At 41.0% G+C, this 19,506-nt stretch overlaps 1 protein-coding gene across 2 annotated transcripts in view; it reads left to right on the top strand.

Moving 5' to 3' along the window:
- The window catches only part of CDK6 (cyclin dependent kinase 6), a 239,795-nt gene extending 221,169 nt beyond the window's left edge, over positions 1-18,626 (top strand). For both annotated transcript variants that reach the window (XM_072764270.1, XM_026003763.2), the window contains 2 exons: positions 2,870-3,005; positions 8,413-18,626. In XM_072764270.1, coding sequence (XP_072620371.1) covers positions 2,870-3,005; positions 8,413-8,559 — 283 coding nt within the window. In that variant the 3' untranslated portion in view covers positions 8,560-18,626. The remainder of the gene's footprint in view (positions 1-2,869; positions 3,006-8,412) is intronic.
- Positions 18,627-19,506: the final 880 nt, after the last annotated feature.

Here is a 19,506-nt window from a genome sequence, read left to right as displayed (position 1 = left end):
CTTTGCCTCAACAACATGGCTCTCCTAGCATATCCAACAGATGTAGGATTTCAGTGTCTTTCCCCAGACACCCCTTGACAGGTGCAATTATGATCCAGGTGTCTGTTTCAGGGGAAGTGTGGGACCTGGGCTCTGTTGAGGGAAGCGAAGGGGGAACAAAGCCTTACAGAGAACCTGTGACATTCCTCACCACATCTTCTAACACCTGGAAATCCATTCAGGAGAACACATTTTCTCAACCTTTGTCCCAATGAGTGCAGGCCAAGGAGAAGACCCTAATGCAGGCTGGCACCATTTCTAACTGTAATTGAAATATTTGGGGGGATCCCTGGGTGGCTCAGCAGTTTTGCACCTGCCTTCGGCCCAGGGTGTGGTCCTGGGGTCCTGGGATCAAGTCCTGCATCAGGTCCCTGCATGGACCCTGCTTCTCCCTCTGCCTGTGTCTCCGCCTCTCTCTCTCTCTCTTTCTCTCTCTCTCTCTCTGTCTCTCATGAATAAAAAATTAAAATCTTTAAAAAAAGAATTTTGGTCAGGGGGCCACCTGGCTGGCTCAGTTGGTAGAACATATGACTTGTTGCCAGGGTTGTAAGTTCGGGCCCCACATTGGGTGTAGGATGACTTCAAAATAAAATCTTAAAAAGAAAAAAAAGTCTAGTCAATTTAAATAGCCATTATATTCTGTCCACTAAATTATAACATTTTAGTTTGGAGTTAATCAGAGTCTATAAGTGAGATACAAGTTCTTGCATCCTCTGATTTCCCCTGTTCAAACCTACTTACTATCTATACATAAACTTTTTTTTAAGATTTTATTTACTTATGCATGAGAGACACAGAGAGAGGCAAAGACATAGGCAGAGGGAGAAGAAAGCTCCCTGTGAGGAGCCCAGTATGGGACTCAATCCCAGGATCCAGGATTGTGACCTGAGCTGAAGGCAGATGCTCAACCACTGAGCCACCCAGGATCCCTCTATAAACTTTAAATGGTACTTCCATAGTGTAGGGACACTTGGGTGATTCGGTCCATTGAGCAGTCCACTCTTGGTTTCCAATGGGTCATGATCTCAGGGTCATGGGCTTGCCCCCTGCCCCCTACCATCAGGCTCCATGCTGAGTACAGAGTCTGCTTATCTCTCCTCCAACCCCAACCTCCTGTGCAAGTGAGCCCTCTCTCTCTCTTTCTCTCTCTCTCTCTCTCTCTCTCTCTCTCGAAGAAGAAGAAGAAGAAGAAGAAGAAGAAGAAGAAGAAGAAAGGAGGGAGGGAGGGAGGGAAGGAAGCGAAGGAAGGAAGGGAGAGATAGACAAGGAAGGAAGCGAGGAAGGAAGGGAGGGAAAGAAAAAGAAAGAAGGAAAGCAAGCAAGCAAGAAAGAAAGAAAGAAAGAAAGAAAGAAAGAAAGAAAGAAAGAAAGAAAGAAGAAAGAAAGAGAGAGAGAAAAGGAAAGAAAGAAGGAAGGAAGGAAGAAAGAAAGAAAAGAAAGAAAGAAAGAAAGAAAGAAAGAAAGAAAGAAAGAAGAAAGAAAAGAAAGAAAAAAAAGAAGGAAGGAAGGAAGAAAAGAAGGAAGGAAGAAAAGAAAGAAAGTCTTTTTTTTTTTAATTTCCAGAGTGTCTAAGTTGTGGAAAGCCACTGACCTATTAATATTTCTGAAGAACCTCAAGTCACACACCAATAGGACACAGTTCATATTTTTAGTGTGGTAGTGATGCATTGCCTGTACATTTTAGATTAATAACATTATTTTCCTCATATGATAATGAATTATTACTGTAAATCATGATTGTTAAATAAATAAAGACACTGCGGCTCACAGAAGTTAAGTAATATGTCCTTACCTACCAGTAAGTGGTAGGTGCAGAATTTGAACCCAGGTCTGTCTTTTCCAAAGCCTGCACTGTTTGTTTTTTTTTTAATTTATGTTTTGTATTTGAATATATTTGGCACACAATGCCTGTGCTGTTTCTGTATCACTTGATCCTCTCTCCACGTTTCTGATCCCAGAATAATTTTTAGGGGAAACCTAAATGATACTGTATTTATTGTTTGCTCACTTTGGAATACCCTAAGACAGTTTTGTAGCGTGCTTGGGTGGGTCAGTTAATCATCTGGCAGCTTTAGATTTCTGCTCAGGACATGATCTCAGGACGCTCAGGTCTGTGCGTCCGGCTCTGTGCTCAGCATAGAGTCTGCTTGCCCTCTCCTTTTGTTCCCCTGCCACTTGCTCACCCTCTATCTCTAAAATAAATAAAATATTTTAAAGTAAAAAAAAAAAAGTTTTATAATATAAAATATATATAAATTAAATTAATTTGATTTGATAAATTATAAAACCATTTGCTGCAGATTAACATACCTTTTAGCCTCTTTTTTGGTCTGATTCTAATGTATGTAATTGCTGTTTGGGGAATTATTCTTTAACCAAAAGTGCAACCAGATTTATGTGTTAATGAATCATGCTAGATGAGCATCATAAAAACATGTGAATATGAGAGTGTTAAATCAGAACACAAAAAGCACTCTTGGGCACAAAGGAAAATATATGCCCATGTGGGCCTCCTTGGAATATATAGGTCCTATTCTGTCAGTATGTTAGGACTTACTAATAATATAATATTTCCTATTTCTGCATCATCTCATACATTTAGTATCTGCCACCAGAGTGATCTCTTAGGTCTTCCCAGTGAATTTCACAACTCTGTGAGATCGTCCTCTAGCCTCTGTTCACTATATTGCAGTAGGATGGAGATGAGCATCCTGCCGATCATACAAGCGAGGAGCTCCCTTGGCTCTGTGTCCCCTGCCTCCGGATCTTGGTGGGAAAATAGCTTCAGCACAGCAGCTAATGCGTATGTTCACACATGGTTCTTTTGTAGCGTAATTGGACTCCCAGGAGAAGAGGACTGGCCTAGAGATGTCGCCCTACCCAGGCAGGCTTTCCACTCAAAATCTCCTCAACCGATTGAGAAGTTTGTGACGGACATTGATGAACAAGGCAAAGACCTCCTTCTGGTAAGTTCATGTGGTACAAAGTTGTTCATATGGTGCTGATGAAAGACATGACCTGTCCACTGGGTGGTCTGCTGGGTGGTAGGCACAGCATCAGGTTCAGCATCATGTGCCACAACCACACGGGGCAAAAGGCCATAATCTATCTGCAGCTTTCACTTCCACACCTGCAGCAGTTGGTGGCTTTTGATTCTGGAATGTCTTCGTTTCTTTTACACAGAGAAAGGATCTGATCCACACACTTTCAATCTGCCATCTTTTAAATTCATTTGAATGCAGCCTTTGAAGCCTCTCAATTCATCTAGACATATGCTTCCAATAAGTATTGAATGTGCCATGCATATATAAAATATCTCACTGAAAATAAGGACTTGTATTCTGAGATTGACTCTAGTAATACTTGGCCTTATACATCATTCCCTACACTTAGAGGACAGAACAATAGATAGAGGAGTGTACGTATTGAGCTACTCCTGGTGTTCAGAACCCAATGAGTAATGAGTATATCCTTTAACTACTGACCAACAGCTTTTGCTATCTAGCCAAGAAAGTGCTCCTGGACCTAGATGAGCTAGTGCTCCCATTTTGTATTCTAAATTTCAGATAGAGACCTAAGAGTCTGTGGGGTTTTTGTAGAAATATTATACTTTAGGGAGTGCCTAGATGGCTCAGTTGGTTGAGCATCTGCCTTCAGCTCAGGTCATGATCCCAGGGTCCTGGGATTGAGCCCCGGGTCTGGCTCCCTGCTCACTGGGAAAGCTGCTTCTCCCTCTCCCTCTGCCTTCTGCTCCCCCTGCTTGTGCTCTCATAGAGCCCAGCCAGCTCTGCTTTCCTCTCCCCTTCAGTGCTTCTTTTCAGTAGTACTATCTGCTCCCCTTAATTGTGGCTGGCCCCTTGACTATCAGAACTGCAGCTAACTTTTGGATCCTTTCAGCTCCAACCCCCACTGCTAACATTTGCTCTATTAGCATCTTCTACATTAGATTCCTAAAAGGAAGAATGTGGCTGATCTACCTCACCTTCTTGCCAAGCTGTGATGAGTTGCTGCCCCAGGCCTGATCACCATTCTTGGTCCAGTCAGCTATGCTGGGAGACGGGAGGGATGATATGTTAATGAAAATAGGGCCACCATCAGCTTTCCTTTTCAGTAAGAACATTGAATGGAATGCTTCTCTTAGAAGAAGATTCTGGACAGGCAGTCACAATGACAGTTTTCATAGTGAAGCATCCCACTCCTACAGCCACTGGGACACCCAAAGACAATTCAAAGTATCTCCTAGATCCAACATCAGTAGAAATCACCAAGAGGAGCTGAAAATGAAAAGATAGCAGACAAGGCCCCTTGCTCATTCAGCGTCTTCCACTAGTGGTGATGGCCTTCAAAGTCAGACCACAGAGTAGCGCTAAACTAGAGAAGGAGCAAAAAACAAAGAAGGAAAGGAAACTACCAGGAAGAGAAGGAAGAGAGTGGACAAGAAAGAGATTAGAAAAACCAAAGGAAAGGAATAAGAAGCAAACCCAGAGACATCAGGATTGGAGGAAGAAAATTAAAGCATAATAATCCATGGGCATTCAAGGAAAAGACACCCCAACACCTCAAAGCTCAGAACCCCCATCAAGTTCTCACTATTTCCTGCTAGAGGTACACAAGATAGAACTATAAAACAAAAGAAAGAGAGCTGTGCGGTCCCAGCCAGGCATCTGAAACCCCAGCAGTACTTGTCGCCTCTATTCCAAATTATTTAGGAAGGATGAAAAGTGAAAGGTATTTCAGAAAGTTGTTTTATTTAAGAAACATCACTTAAATGGTTGAGCACTTCAAGAATTGTCCTTTGTTTTATCTCAAAGAAAAGGCTGACACTATAATGCCTCAGCCATGTATGTGCAGATATGTACACTGACATTTATAAATGCTCTTACACGTACATACTAGTGCACAATAATAAGACAATTCAGGGGAAAAATTATTTTTAGCAACTGAAACCTACCCATCTTTATAAGTTTTATCCCCTTCATTCTGGTTAACTTGAGAAGCTGAGTACTTATTCCAAATGTAATGCTCTTGCTGAAAAAAGTTTGAGAATTTTCTGCTGTTTTCAGAGCCTAGGGTACATATTTGGAGAGGGGAGGGTATTCCTTGGATTAGGCTATTTTTGCTACATTACAAACCCAAAAGTCTCACTAGCATACATCAGTAAACGTTTATTTCTTGCTCATGGCTCTGCAGATTGGCAGAGACAGCTTCCCTGCAGCCTATAGGTCAAGTACAAGTGTTTTCCATGTGTCTCATTCTGGGACCCAGAACAAGAGGGACTTTGGCTCCCTGGAGCATGTTTTTCTCACAATAGAAGGTGGATGCCCCTAGAAGGGCAAGCATAAACACAATGGCCCCATGGTCTGGCAGAGGCTTGGAAGAGGCACCCTGCTGCTTCTCCTCACATTCCATTGACCAAAGCAAGTTCTGTGGCCAAGGCCAACTCTAATAGTGGAAGGAATACTCCTGTGAAGGCAGGGATGGGAAGAAGGAGGATATGTGGTGAAAAATGATCCAATCCGTCACAGTATACAACTCTGGACTAAATAGCAATTCCAAAAGCTCATTTTATCAGTCCGTTATTTGGCAAGTAAATTAGATTTTCTCAGAGAAACAATATTCTTAAATAAGATTTTGAATTATTTCTAAAGTCATCCAATTGCTCAGTTGAAGTAGAGCAATGATAGAGCTTAGCCACCATCTCTAACAATATTTCTATATGATATATAAGGTATTAAGATTTCCAACCTGAGATTCTCACACACTTCCACGTTAGGCTAAGGATTTCTCCTTCTCTCCACCCACTTCCCATCTCTAAGCCATCAGGATAACTGTGGGGACAGGCTTCCTCCCAGACAGTCCCCTAGGGACATGTCTCTATCCTGAGCGTATTCCCACAACTTTTTTTTTTCTTCGTTCCTATGTCCTGGAGATTAAACTGACCGCTTCTTTTTCTAATGTCACTACCTAATTTTCTCCTTCCTGGACTCAAGGAAGACAGACCAGGCTCAAGGATTTTGCCCCTGCTCTTCTGTGCTGAGAAAATACAGCCCATGCAAAGCTTTTTCAAGATGTTTATTGCTATTAGAGACAGTAGGACCATTCTACCAACCATCTCTTTCCTATGCTAGCCCTTTGGTTCTTTGGTTTTCAGGAGACAGACACTATGAGAGACTGGCATCCAATGACATCCAAGGCCTGGTGGGGAGTTCAGGAGAAATAAAGTTTCAGGGGACCCAAACATTGGCTTGGAAGTTTATAGAAAATATAGAATTTTCTACTCATGAGTGTTTTTCTAGGTCCGTAGCATCCTACAAAATGTTAGAGGGCATCCTAATCCAGATAGGACCTGACTGTGACTCTGAGCCCCTTGAGGGCAAAGACCCAGGTTAAATAGAAGAGGTCAGCATAACTGTGGTATGTGCCATCTTTTGATTACAGAGAGGGCTGAAACTGATAGACATTTCCAATCTCCGGCTCACTTCAGTGGGGACTGCATCACAAGTATGGAGGGGCTGGAGGAGCTTCTCTGCTACTTGTGTGTTCCTGGGCAATGGGGGGTCTTAGTCATCCTTCACTCGTGCTTGCCACCTGCTAGGCACTGTGGAGGTGTTGGTGGAAGGACAGGAGGCAGATGTGAGGAACAGGATTACCTGGGGGCAGAGTGGAAATGGAACTAGGATTAGGGAAGCATTCTGCATAATTGATGATGAATGGGCACTTGGGGAGCAGAGACGGCTGCTCCAGAGGTTCACCTTCACCCCCTCTCACCTTCCACCTGCACTGGAATTGACAGCCTGCTGGAGAGTTCAGTACCTGAACTGAACCTGATGGACGTTGCTGCTGCCGATATGGCACCAGCACCGAGACTTGACTAAGGAAGGTGTCGCTCCCTGCAGACAGTGCAGCCCCGGGGGGCAGGGTGCACGGCTTGCTGGGCTTGCTGGCAGATCCAGATCTGCAGCACCTGGGTTTTAACCCTTAACTTGCCACCTCCTTAGTAGAGAAAACCTTTATTTCCTGGCATAAAGTGTTTTTCCTTTTTTTGTTTCTTCTGTTGTTATTTTGTTTGGGTTTTGATGTTAGAAATCCTGATGTCAGAAACTATTTCTATCACATAGTCATGAGCCGTTTACCCCCTTCCATTCCCGACTCACCAGTAAACATTGAGGAAGAATAAAAAGTTCAGGTGACATCTCTGACTATAGCACAAAGTTTGCTAGCATTAGAAAAATCACTACCTAAATAAGGTTGTATACATGCTGCAGTAACAATACCTTTTAGCAGCTCCTGGGTGGCTCAGTGGTTGAACATCTGCCTTCAGCTCAGGTCATGATCCCAGGGTCTGGGATCGAGTCCTGAGTCGGGCTCCTTGTGGGGGACCTGCTTCTCCCTCTGCTAAGTCTCTGCCTCTCTGTCTCTCATGAATGAATAAATAAAATCTTAAAAAAATATATATATATATATTTTAAAGGACATAGTATGAGTTGAATAGAAAGCCCGGGGAGCTAACAGTCCACAGGCCACTCGAAAGCTGTTGCCTCTTCCTGAAGAGCAGTTTATACATTGAGGACATACATAAGGTGGCTATTGTCTGCATTTTGTTTAGTTTCCCTTTTTTTTTTTTTTTTTTAAGATTTTTTTTTTTTAGGGCAGCCCGGGTAGCTCAGCGGTTTAGTGCCACCTTCAGTCCAGGGCCTGATCCTGGAGACCCGGGATGGAGTCCCATGTCGGGCTCCCTGCATGGAGCCTGCTTCTCCCTCTGCCTGTGTGTGTGTGTGTGTGTGTGTGTGTGTGTGTGTGTCTCTCTCTCTGTGTGTGTGTGTGTGTGTGTGTGTCTCCTGAATAAATAAATAGAATCTCTAAAAAAAAAAAATTTTTTTAAAGATTTTATTAATTTATGCATGAGAGATACAGAGAGAGAGAGGCAGAGACATAGGCAGAGGGGGGAGCAAGTTCCCTGTGGGGAGGCCCAGGCCCCCAGGATCAAGCCCTGAGCCAAAGGCAGATGCTCAACCTCTGAGCCACCCAGGCATCCCTTTTTTTTAGAAGATTCATATATTTATTTGAGAGAGAGAGACAGGGTGAGCAGGGGAGGGGCAGAGGGAGAGAAAGAATCTCAAGCAGACTCCCCACAGAGCACGAAGCCTCAGGCTGGGGCTCAGTCTCACCACCCAGATCATGACCTGAGCTGAAAGCCAAGAGTTGGCCACTCAACCGACTGAGCCACCCAGGCGCCCCCTAGTGTCTCCTGAGTAGACATTCATTCTCATTGTAGAACCCCAATTCACGACAGTGAATTAATCCATAACTTGTAAACACATTCTTTAAATGGACATGTTTTAAGTCAATCGATTATTTTTTTCTTTATCACAGAAGTGCTTAACATTTAATCCAGCCAAAAGAATATCTGCCTACAGTGCCCTGTCTCACCCATACTTCCATGACCTGGAGAGGTGCAAGGAAAACTTGGATTCCCATCTGCCGCCCAGCCAGAACAGCTCAGAGATGAACACAGCCTGAGGTCCCAACTGCCACCTTGAGCTGATCACCTGAAGAACACCCGTGGGGGCTGATGCCATCCCCCCCACCCCCACCCTTGAGTAAGCCCTGGCAGAGCTGCTGAGGATCACTGGCTGGGGACCTTCTAGTGGCCATCTTCTGGACGGGCTCTGCTTCTCCATGGAAACCGCCCAGTTTACTGTTTTGAAATCAATGCAAGAATGATTGCAGCTTTATGTTCATTGTTTGTTTGTCTGTCTGTTTGTTTGTTTCAAGAACCTGGAAAAATTCCAGAAGAAGAGAAGCTGCTGACCAATTGTGCTGCCATTTCATTTTTCTAACCTTGAATGCTGCCAGTGTGAAGTGAGCAATCCAGGCACAGCTGAGTTATGATGTAATCTCACTGCAGCTGCCCGAGCCTGATTCGGTACTTTTGAGCGAGAGTGTGTGTGTCTGTGTGTGTGTGTGTGTGTGTGTGTGTGTGTGATTCTTGAGCTCTTAAAGTGTTACTTTCTATAAACAAGAAGAATAATTGAATTTTAAAGACTCAAAGTGACCTATAAATAACTGGTGTCTGTTGACTAAAGGTGATTTACCAGAATGGGCTTCTCGAATTAGAAAGTTGAACCAATGTCCTCAGAATCTCTTTTATGGCCAAAAGTAGTAAATTTGCTAGCAGTAAAAGATTTGCTATCTAGATGAAGTTTTATACACACAACAAAAGGAAAAAAAGGCTAGTGTCTTTTAAGAGACATGTCTTTTAAAGCATAGCATTCTGTTTACTCTTCAAAAAGCTGAATTTACTCCTTATAAGTCCATTTTAACCTGTATTATATGCTTTATTGTTTCTTTTAAAAGATACCCTATAAGCTTTTTCTTACTTGCTATAGATTTAGGGAGTACACCTCAAATAGGTAAAATTGTCAAAAAAAAATTTAGAGAAAGCCTTTATTTCCTGATTTAAAATCTATTTCCTTTTTAGGTTTTGTTGTTACTTTATTTTGGTTTTGATTTTAGGAATTTGTCAGAAACTGTTTCCTGTTCTGATTTGGATAGTAGTTCTGACTAGAGACAGGAATACCATTTAACTTTTCTCTATTACACTGTACTTTTTCTACCATGCACTGCCTTGTTTGCAAAGTATCCATCTTATCTATCCCCCAGGGCCTCTAATATACATTACTACCATTAAATAACTAATAACAGACTGCTTAAGCTTTTCCCATGCACCTCTTTCTTGCTTTCTTTCAATGAACCTTTTGTAAATAGTCAGATTGTGGTTTATGGCTCCAGTTGTGTGATCCTAACAGGGTCCTGAATGTTCTTGCTCTGATGTGATCTTCCTACCTAGCATTCATTGTTGTTACCTAAGCAGTGAGTAGAGGACTGGTTCTTCTCTATCACCAGCACATAGATTACTTTAAACTGTTACTTAGTGTTTTATGATTTCTTAGAATATGTTGTCAGTGTAGAATCAGAGGGGAATATCTTTAACTATTTTTTAGAAATATATATTTTACTCTATAAAATTATCTTTTCTCCATCCCAAGGCTCTGCTTGTTTCTAGTGCCTTGTGCATACTCCTGCTCTCTGCAGAGCCAGCCTGACCTGGGCATTGTGAACAGCTTTATTTTTGTCTCTTGCCGTTTTCTCTACTATTCTTTATATTCCATGTCATCTCTGCCTTATATGTGGTCAGTGCTCGAAGACACAGAGATTAAGTATCTTTTTGGAAATTTAGCTGTCTTTGCTCTCTGACTCATATTTTCAGTGCATGCAAGAGTTAGACCATGTTTAGAGTTAGGGTTTTCAAAGAATGAACATTGCCTCCCTCAGTAGAAAATGTTCCAGATGCTGTTTATATATTGTCGAGCCTTACTGAATCCTTCACAGCTCAATACTCTATACTACCATCTTGAACAAGAGAAAAATTAGGAGACTTTTCTCCTTGCAAGCTTTTTGGGTTGGGAATTACTCTTTTTTTAATATATATATTGTTTAACATTTTCCTAACCCAGTAACTTGAAGAGCAAGAAGATTTGTCTAAAGCCAGATAGGAATGAGAAGATGGGCCATTAGAATGCGTAGCGCTTTTCTTCATTGTTGACAACGTTGATTATGTTTTGTCATCACTGTAAATGCTTGAGATATAATGAATCCAGAGCATTTGGGGCAATGTCTCCCCTGGAACAGTGAATATACTGCCTTAACTTTGATCAGGGGTCAAAATACAAAGACATTTTTGCTGGGGCCTAGAAATTGAATTTTTAAACTCACTGCACTGATTCATCATGTGCTTTTTAGTTAGTATCCATGGTTAGAGTGGACATAACTTGCATTCTTGCTTTTTTTAAGTTTTTCATAAGTTCTCTCAAGAAAAATGCAGCTGTTCTAAACTGGAATTTTTCAGCATTCTTGAGAATTTTAAACAAGTGGAGCGCTCCACTTTATTTCTAGCATATGCTTTAGGTTCATTTATCAGTAGTGTTTATGAAGAAAACTTAAAGCACAAACATTTCAGCATTGGATACTTGGCAAATTATCCTTGGAGAGGCAGCAGGAGGAGGGCACCTCGGCCTCTCTGAACTTAGGAGTCTGACCCCAGATCTTCCATCTGTGGTTCTTGGAGTTGAGTGATTCCCCTCTTGCTTTATGTCTTTTAAATCTGGGCTCACCAGTTCTGAAATTCAGATCCCACACAAGCACCCTTGCCATTAGCGAACTTGGAAGCATATAGCCACATAGGAGTTTACTGAATACAGCTTATTCTTCTGTGACGTATGGTTTCAAACATTTTTGCCAAAAGCCAAGCAGTGGTTAGCTGAAAAAGTCATACTGCCCCAGGATTATACTGAAGCAGCTATAAGCGGTAAAAATATGATGTCAGATTGAAAATCACGTTTGCATTTCTTACTGAGGACTGGTCCTGGAATGTGCCTGATAGTTTCTATATGATAGCTGTTCTGGTGGCCCAGGCATTTTGGAAACTGTTGTGCGGAGTAGAGTTCTAACCATCCCTATTATGAATAAAAGAGAAACCTGTCCATTTCAGCATCATAAGCTATCATGTCAAAGGTAAAAAGGCCCCAATTTTATAACCTTAAAAACAGAATTTCCAAGAGCTTGTAAGAACCCGGTGTGTTGGCGCCTCCCGCTTTGTCTCTCCTTTAAAGTAGATAGAAATCCAAGAAGCAAAGAACCTGTTTTGGACAGGAGCTCCGAGCCATTTCATCCCTCTGTGTTCTCATGATTTTCTCTCAGGAATCACACACTAGAACAGCACACTTTTCATTTAGCCCAATGTGTGTTACTAAAAATAGCTCAAAGTATTTACCTAAGCATAGAATTTCATCTTCTTTGTTTTAAGTAAAAAGGAAAATTTCAGAACACGTGGGATATCTTAAAGAAAATTTGTACCTCTTTCCTGGAGGTTTATCATTTGACTCCAGAATGCGGTACTATCCATCCCAATGAAAAAATCCTAAATAGTACCAAACATTTTGAACTTTAAATTATGTATTAAAGTTGAGCTTTTAACTATAGCTGCTTCTCTTAAAAAGTGGTGTCTATTAAAGTCAATAATGGCAATCCTCATTCCATTATGAAAATTAAAATCATGTAAGCTTCCTAATAGCACAAACTAAATATTAAAATTCTTCTCTTCAAAGAATCACTTCTTTTAAATGACAACTGGACTGTTTTTATGATAAGTACAAGAGAGAGTGTCTCACATTTTTCAAAAGCAGGCTTTTGTTGCATAGTTGGGTCTAGGAAAGAATAACATTAAGTTAATAAGCCACTGTAATTACTTAATTATGTTGGTACAGAAACTATAGAATATTTACCTTGGAAAGAAAATGTTGAGACATTAGAAATCCTTAGGTATTGGTAGAATTCAAAAGAATGCATTTTTACATTGTGACACATAGAAACAGTGTATTTTATAAAAATAAAGATGTGGTGTGATTTCTAAACCTTTTAAAAGTCCTAAAACAGTGGACAACGGATAGAGAAAATTCAGGAGGAAAATGAAGGTATTTCAAAGAAGGATAGTTTCAAAGTTAGATATATTTTGAAGGATATATATTTATTAACAAATATATTGTAAGAATCTATATTAAAGTCACCTTGCAACTGAAGTTGGTACATTCAAAAATATGTTTTATGGAAAAGCTGTTCCAAGCAGTTGCCATTTCAAAGGGTGGCCTGAGCACACTAAACCATCTGTATTCCTTTCTTATTTCATGAGAGGAAGCAGCTACATGAAGCTACACTCATTATGCAAGCCTAAGAATGTTCACTGTAAAGAGAAATAATAATACGTTTTTAAAAGGCACATATTTCCTGTGCCACCAGAATTTTTTGGAAAATTGTGAAGCCCAAATCATGTGCATTCAATACATTCAGATATTAGAAACATAGCTACATGCTCCTTCTCCACCATGGAAACACTTCTTGAGGCTACCAAAAACCTGTTGAGCAATGTAAGCCCCCAGATTATTGAATAGTGGTGTTTTCCTCAAAAGCACAATAGCATTTTCACTTATCAATGCAATTTTCAACCTAGTTGTGTTACATACCTATATCTCAAGCATTTCTAACTTGTACTTTTTCAGAAAATAAACCAACATATTCCTTTGGCCTTTTCTACCATCTGATGTTTGTATACAACAGAAATGGAAAAGGAGGAGTCTGATTTTTCACTGTTTTCCTTTTTCTCAATTAGTTTCTGTTGGTTTTAATGAAGTACGAATCAGCTTTTCAAAATGTTTTGTATTTCTTAGTATTCCCGGGGAGTTTAGATAAATGAATGAACTTCCATTGACATATTTATGTTTCCTTGATACTGGTGCTCTGGCCTTTAAAAGGAAAACAAAAGCCTCTTGAAAATTAATACAGGCTTTTTTCAAGCATCTACATAAATGTTTTTACAGTAATTTGAAGGTTATAGGGTAGGAAAGGGAGACGATTTTTCTTGCAAATGTCCGTTTTAAAATTCACACTGTCCTGTTTCATTCTTGTTTTATTCCATTATACTCCACAAGGTGGCACTTTTGGGGGGGAGGTGGTAGGGGAACAATCTGAGCAAGGCTAAAGAGGTACTTCTGAAGACTTGGTTCTAACTTTATTTTTCTGTATATATTCTACTCTTGCTTAGCCCTTGTTTGTTAGAATGATTAATAATCTTCATAACATTCTGGAACCTCAATATTTTAGCTGTTAGCTAGGTTCTGAACAATTGTCTGCAAGTAAGTTCTTCTTGAGAATGAAGAATACACCCATTTTGATCATTTAAGTGCATACAGAAAGCCAAGCCAAGGCATGGTATTTTTCAAGAAGCATTTTTTTTTTGAGGTCCCTAATTACCTTACTGTTGCAGGTGCAGAAGCTACAAAGATGGACAGGCTTACTCGTTAAAAGGCAACACGCATCTGTGACTGGGATAGTTTTGTTAGGAGTGTAAAAACTCCTCCAAGTGGCCTCAGCCAAAATACCTATGCCTCTGTTTGCTCTTTTCACATTTCCTCCCATGATGGCCTTTAGACATTGATTAAAATTGTAAATCCTCATTTAAAAATCAGATGAGTAGCATAAGTAACATTGGTGTTTAAGGAGACAAAACTATTTTTTTCTGAAGAACTGCCATGCCAAAAAACAGAGCCCTTAAATTCTAAAAGACCCGGTAATATTTTTTTTTTACATTGTGTGATCACAAGTGTAAATTCACAAGAAACTCTAATTTTAAAAAAAAAATCCTCTCCCAGCCTATGAGCATAATAATCCAGGAGGAGCATATTTGCATAAATCTTTAATTTCTCCACTTGGGACGTTCTTTGGCAGCTCTCTATATCTCCATACACTCCTGTGTTTTAGTTCGCAGGTCTGCTCAGAGACTCACTGCCCCCCCCACCCCCACCCCCACCCCGAGATGATTTTAGTTAATTTCAGAAGTCCCTTTGCTAGGTGTTGCAGAATTGAGGAGGAAGGCCAGCGCAGTACTTTCCGTTCCGTTAGCTCGGCCCCGCAGAAGGCAGCTTACCCCTCCTGAGTGGCAGAAGCCAACGGCAGCCGCTTGGCTTCCCGCAGAGTAGCCGGCGGGCGAGTCTCCCCACGACCTGCTGCTGCAGGTACCGCGCGCTCCAGGGGCGGCGGGGGCTCCCGGGGAGCCCGGCCTCGTCCCTCGGCCAAAAACCCCACCGTAGGAGGTTCCAGCTAAGCCCCTAAATGGAAGGCCGAATTCGGACCTCGCGTTGGTTGCCCGTTGGGCCGGTCTGAAAACCCGGGGCGGGGCCGCCTGGGGCCCCCCGCCGCTCACCTGTCCGAGGTCCCGTGCCCTGCTGCTGTCTCAGAGGCATCTGTTCTGCGATCTTAGGAAGCCAAACGTCCCTAGAAGCAAACGGGTGTCTTCTGTGCATAAATAAGTACAACACAATTCTTTGAAAGTTCGGGTATAAAGAGATGCTGCTCTGTATGAAGCGTCTACCAGGCATCTCTCAAGCTCTAAGCTCAGCTTTTTTTTTTTTTTTTTTAAAGAGAAGATGTATAATTACAGGAAAGATTTTTTATTTTTTTATTTTCTATCATTCTACATATATGATGGCAGAAGATACGTGTGGAAAAGTTTTGTTTTGAAAATTTTGAAATTTATTTTCCGCTTCGGCGAAAGCACCTCTTTAGTTTCTAATTTCTTCCTTTTCTTTTTTTTTTTTTTTTTCTTTGTCAAATAGTTAAAGATATGCAAGCAAATTATCTCCCGGAGTAGGAGATTTTCCTGTTTAGAGGATCTTTTGTGTGAATTGTTTCATCAAGCAAATAACCCTTTCTCTACTTTAGGAGTTTGGATTGTCAAGTATAGGTTTCCTTAATTAAGGGGGCACATAACTGTACATATTGCTATAAAGAACTATGACTGTAGCAGTAATGAGCAAGCATAGAGCCACACACAGTAATTTAATTTCTAAAGCTCTGTGGTTTCTGGCCAAATTCCATTGGCATGCTTAGGTTACAGTCCTGAAGATACCCGTGGTACCCTTAACTTGAAAGATTCTAATCTTAGGTTTTTTGAAATGCAATAATATGTATTAGCTAGCAATATTTCTGTGATCACCAGCAACTCCTAATTTAACCTCGAAGTCTCTGAATAATGAAAATAGATCCCAGCAGTAATACATTTCTTGAACTGCCCCCCAACTACATTACATAGCTTCTCATTTTGGTCCTGTGTTTGCAACAGCTACACGTGAATATTACAATGCCTCACTTAGTTTTGTATTCATGTGTTTTACTATGACCAGTAATAAATATATTAGTTAGTACATGGAATGAATAGCAACTACCCCTAGAATCAGCACTTAACAAGTTGGGGAATTTCTATTTCAAGTTGTTCTACACTTGCATAAATTATTTCTATTGTTATTCATGTATGTTATTTATTTCTGAATCACACTAGTCCTGTGAAAGTACAACTGAAAGAAGATGGCATTAGGATTTGCATTTAGTGTTTATTATCATGGTCTTGATGTAGCTAAGTAAATTAAAATTAGACTAAGCCCCCAGATAAGCTGCATGCATTTTAACATGATGGGTAGAATTTAAGTCTGTAGGTGTAGTATTTTTGTGTCTAGGTGTTTTATCATTACCTAAAGGAATTAAAGCAAAGGACTTTGTAGTTCTTTTGTCAAGTATGCATATAGTATAGTGTGAAAATACAGCAAAAATTAAAACCAGATAGAAAAGCATCAGAATCTGCCTTAATTTAGGAACTCCGCCAGACGGCCGCCAGAGTAGATGCCAGGCAGAGACAGGTGCCTGGGTGGCGCCTCCTCTTTCTGGCCTTGAGAAGAAGCTTCCTTCCTGCGATCTCGTGCCTTCATAGGTGTCATGTGCAGTAGTGGGAACAGGTCGTACTGTTGCAAGAACAGGGTGAGAGTTTTCTGTAGAAGCAAACTGTCAGCTTGTGCCTTGGGGCTTCCAGAATGTGTGAGATGGAGAAATTCAAGTTTCTGTGCTTCAAGCAACTGAGTTTTGTACAGAAGCAATTCAATCTGGTAATAAAAACAAAGATTGCATGTACAGTACTCAACAATGGCTTTTAACAACCAACAGTTCCCAACACCTCAGAAGCTTGTTGCATTTCTGGTATTTTAGGTTTTGATCTGAAGGCTAATTGGCAAGTGTTTGGTATAGAAGAACAGTATGTGTTAAGAAAAGCACAATATTGGTTCCCATAGAGTGCAAATTAGAACTAGAGGGTTTTATGGGATTTTCATGTCAGAGATGTGTAAATGCATGTTCTCACTGTAGAATGTATTAGTGTAGTGTTTCTGCATTCCCATAGGGCTTAGTTAAAACTTTATTCTAGGTTTTCAGCAAGGCTGTCATACCCAGTAAGCTTTTTCGTTCGTTTGTTTTTGGGACTTACTCTTATAATAGAAAATGTGTTAAACGTAGAAAAAAAATCTTAACTTGGACATTTGACTTGTTGGTTTCTGTGTTTGAAATCACGGTTCTGGAGATGTAGAGACTGTGCGTGTGCATGTCAGATACTAATCTAGGCTGTGTGAACCAGCCGAGATCACCAATGTCCTCCCATCCTCTGTATCCTGTCTCCATCCAGGCCCGTCTGCGTGGTGCTCTTTATCCTCCTGGCCGCCCTTTGGCTGTTGGGGCCAGGTGAGAGAGATGCTGTAGGCATCACAGGTGTGCCTGCTCAGGCTTGGCCGCCACTTCTACTTGACCTTTGGCTGGGCACAGAGTGTGCCCACAACACCAATCACAAATGCCCTCTAGCCTGTTCGTGTGCATCTTGATTTTAAAACCAAGTCTTTCTACGGAGCATTCAATTTTCGGCTGTGGTACAAAGAGAAAAACTAAACAAGCCTAAAAACCACATTCCAGGCTACTGTTTTCTATCCATCCACAGGCCATAGTTTTACTGTATTTCTTCATACTTGAAATTCATTCTGCTATTTTAATATCAGGGTACAGACATACAAGGGTGCATGTTCCTTAAAGGTGCAAAATTACTCTCATTCCGTTTGCTCGAATTGCTACAGAATGCTATTTTGGTGCTTTGGGTTGAGCAGGTCAAAGAAGCAGTGTGGAAAATCACTGCCTGGAACACAGTCTTATAAGAACGTTGGCAGATGGCTTGGTAGTAGATGTTGCTTCTGCTCTTTTCTCCATACACAGCTTGAGATTACCACCCTGGCCTGTCAGGTTCATCTGACTATCCTTTCTCACAGAGTGCCAAACCCTGTGCCCCCTCAAAAAAAATGGGGGTGCAGTGCAGCTCTCTGAAAGCAGAGGCCTTCCTAAGTGCCAGATCATTTAGCCCCCAAAGAAAAATGGCCGTGGGTGTAGACAGGAGCAGAATGGGAAGGGCTCTCTCACTCTAGTGACCATCCCTCCACGCTGTACAGAAAGCTCTGTACGGGGGGAAGAAAAAGAATTAAAAAAAAAAAAAAGCTTAACTGCAAAGTTACCCCCTTCATAGCACCCTGAGCTAAATGATCTTGCTTCTTTCCCTTTAGGTAGATGAAAATACAGGTCAGTTTATCTAGACTCTTCCCACCGGAAGAGGAAATTAGAAAAGTAGGTTATTTGTATCTTGTAAAATATGTAATCCAAGGACTACCAAAATTTACATTAAATCCCCCGTCAGTAGCAATCTGTTTTAAAAAGTAGCTCAAGTTAAAGATGCTCTGACCTGAACTGCCCGAGGTCAGGGGCAGCCGTTCTAGCACGCTCGCTCTGGGACTCCTTGGGAGAGCGACAACTACCAATGTTGACTTTGTTGCAGTGGCAAAGATAGCATGTCAGACGATTCAGAGGGTTGCAGATCACAAATCCTTTGGAAACTGGATGTCTTACTGGGTGCTAGAATGCAAATTTAGGTATTTATTGTTGGATAATGGAAATCATTGTTTTTTAAGAATTAGTGTTGAAATGTCACTGTCCAGTTCATTGTTTTCACTTATGCACAAGCTAAATTGAAGCAACATGACAATGGTTTGTATATTTGTCATACCTTTTGTATTTCTTACAATAAAAATATTGGTAGCAAATAAAAATAATAAAAACACCAATCTTGGACTGCTTTCTTGGAAATGAATCACTATCGCTATCACAGCTGTTTTTCTTTTTACCTAATGTAAAATGAATATAATTATGGTGAGTAAAGTAACTTAGAAATAAATAGCGAGTTTTAGCAGAATACGTTTTAAACTTTTCAGGTTTCAAATGCTTTTAAAAACTAAATAGCAGTTCATTGAGCTTAAAGCTCCAGTAACAAATGTTAAAGCTTGAAATAGTTGACTATGCTAAACTCTGACAACCCAAAACCAAGTAAGGCATGGCAGTCCTTTCCAAAGCTTGCAGATGGGGACCCATGAAAAGGTTTGTGTAACCAACTGCGGATAACCTAGCAATGAGCAAAGGATTCACATTGGAAGGGAGGCTTGAGTGGACTCAAAACCAAAAATCAGTGTCTCCCAAGCATACAAGCAGAAATACTTTGCACGTGTAAAGGCATGCAGTTATGTAAGAGCAAGCAGTACAATTGGTGAGGCCACCCCTGGGGCAGTGGCTATTAACATCCGGATCATAACCTACAGAAAGAAATCCAGCCTTACCGAATGATCTGGTGCACACGTGCACGCGCACACCCTGATGCACACATGTATGTGCCGAGAACTGAAATTTCACAAAATGATACTGAATGCCCCACATGTCCTACACTCTGAAAATACTGGTGGCAACCCACTAAACTGATTTCACAACCCCTCTCACTAATAGGCTGTGATTTATTGTTAGAAGAGAATTAGTAAGGGGGGGTGGGTATGTGAAGGAGTCTGGAGATAATGTTGATAAGGGTTTAATATTTTATATAATATAAAAGAATTTGGACTACTGAAGGGTGTTAACAAGGAAGACAGTTTCTATTAATGTGTGCTCTTGTCTAACCGC

Source organism: Vulpes vulpes, chromosome 7 (assembly GCF_048418805.1).
Source record: "Vulpes vulpes isolate BD-2025 chromosome 7, VulVul3, whole genome shotgun sequence".
Taxonomy (NCBI): domain Eukaryota; kingdom Metazoa; phylum Chordata; class Mammalia; order Carnivora; family Canidae; genus Vulpes; species Vulpes vulpes.
Note: the sequence above shows the minus strand (reverse complement) of the source record. Positions and strands in the feature narration are given on the sequence as shown.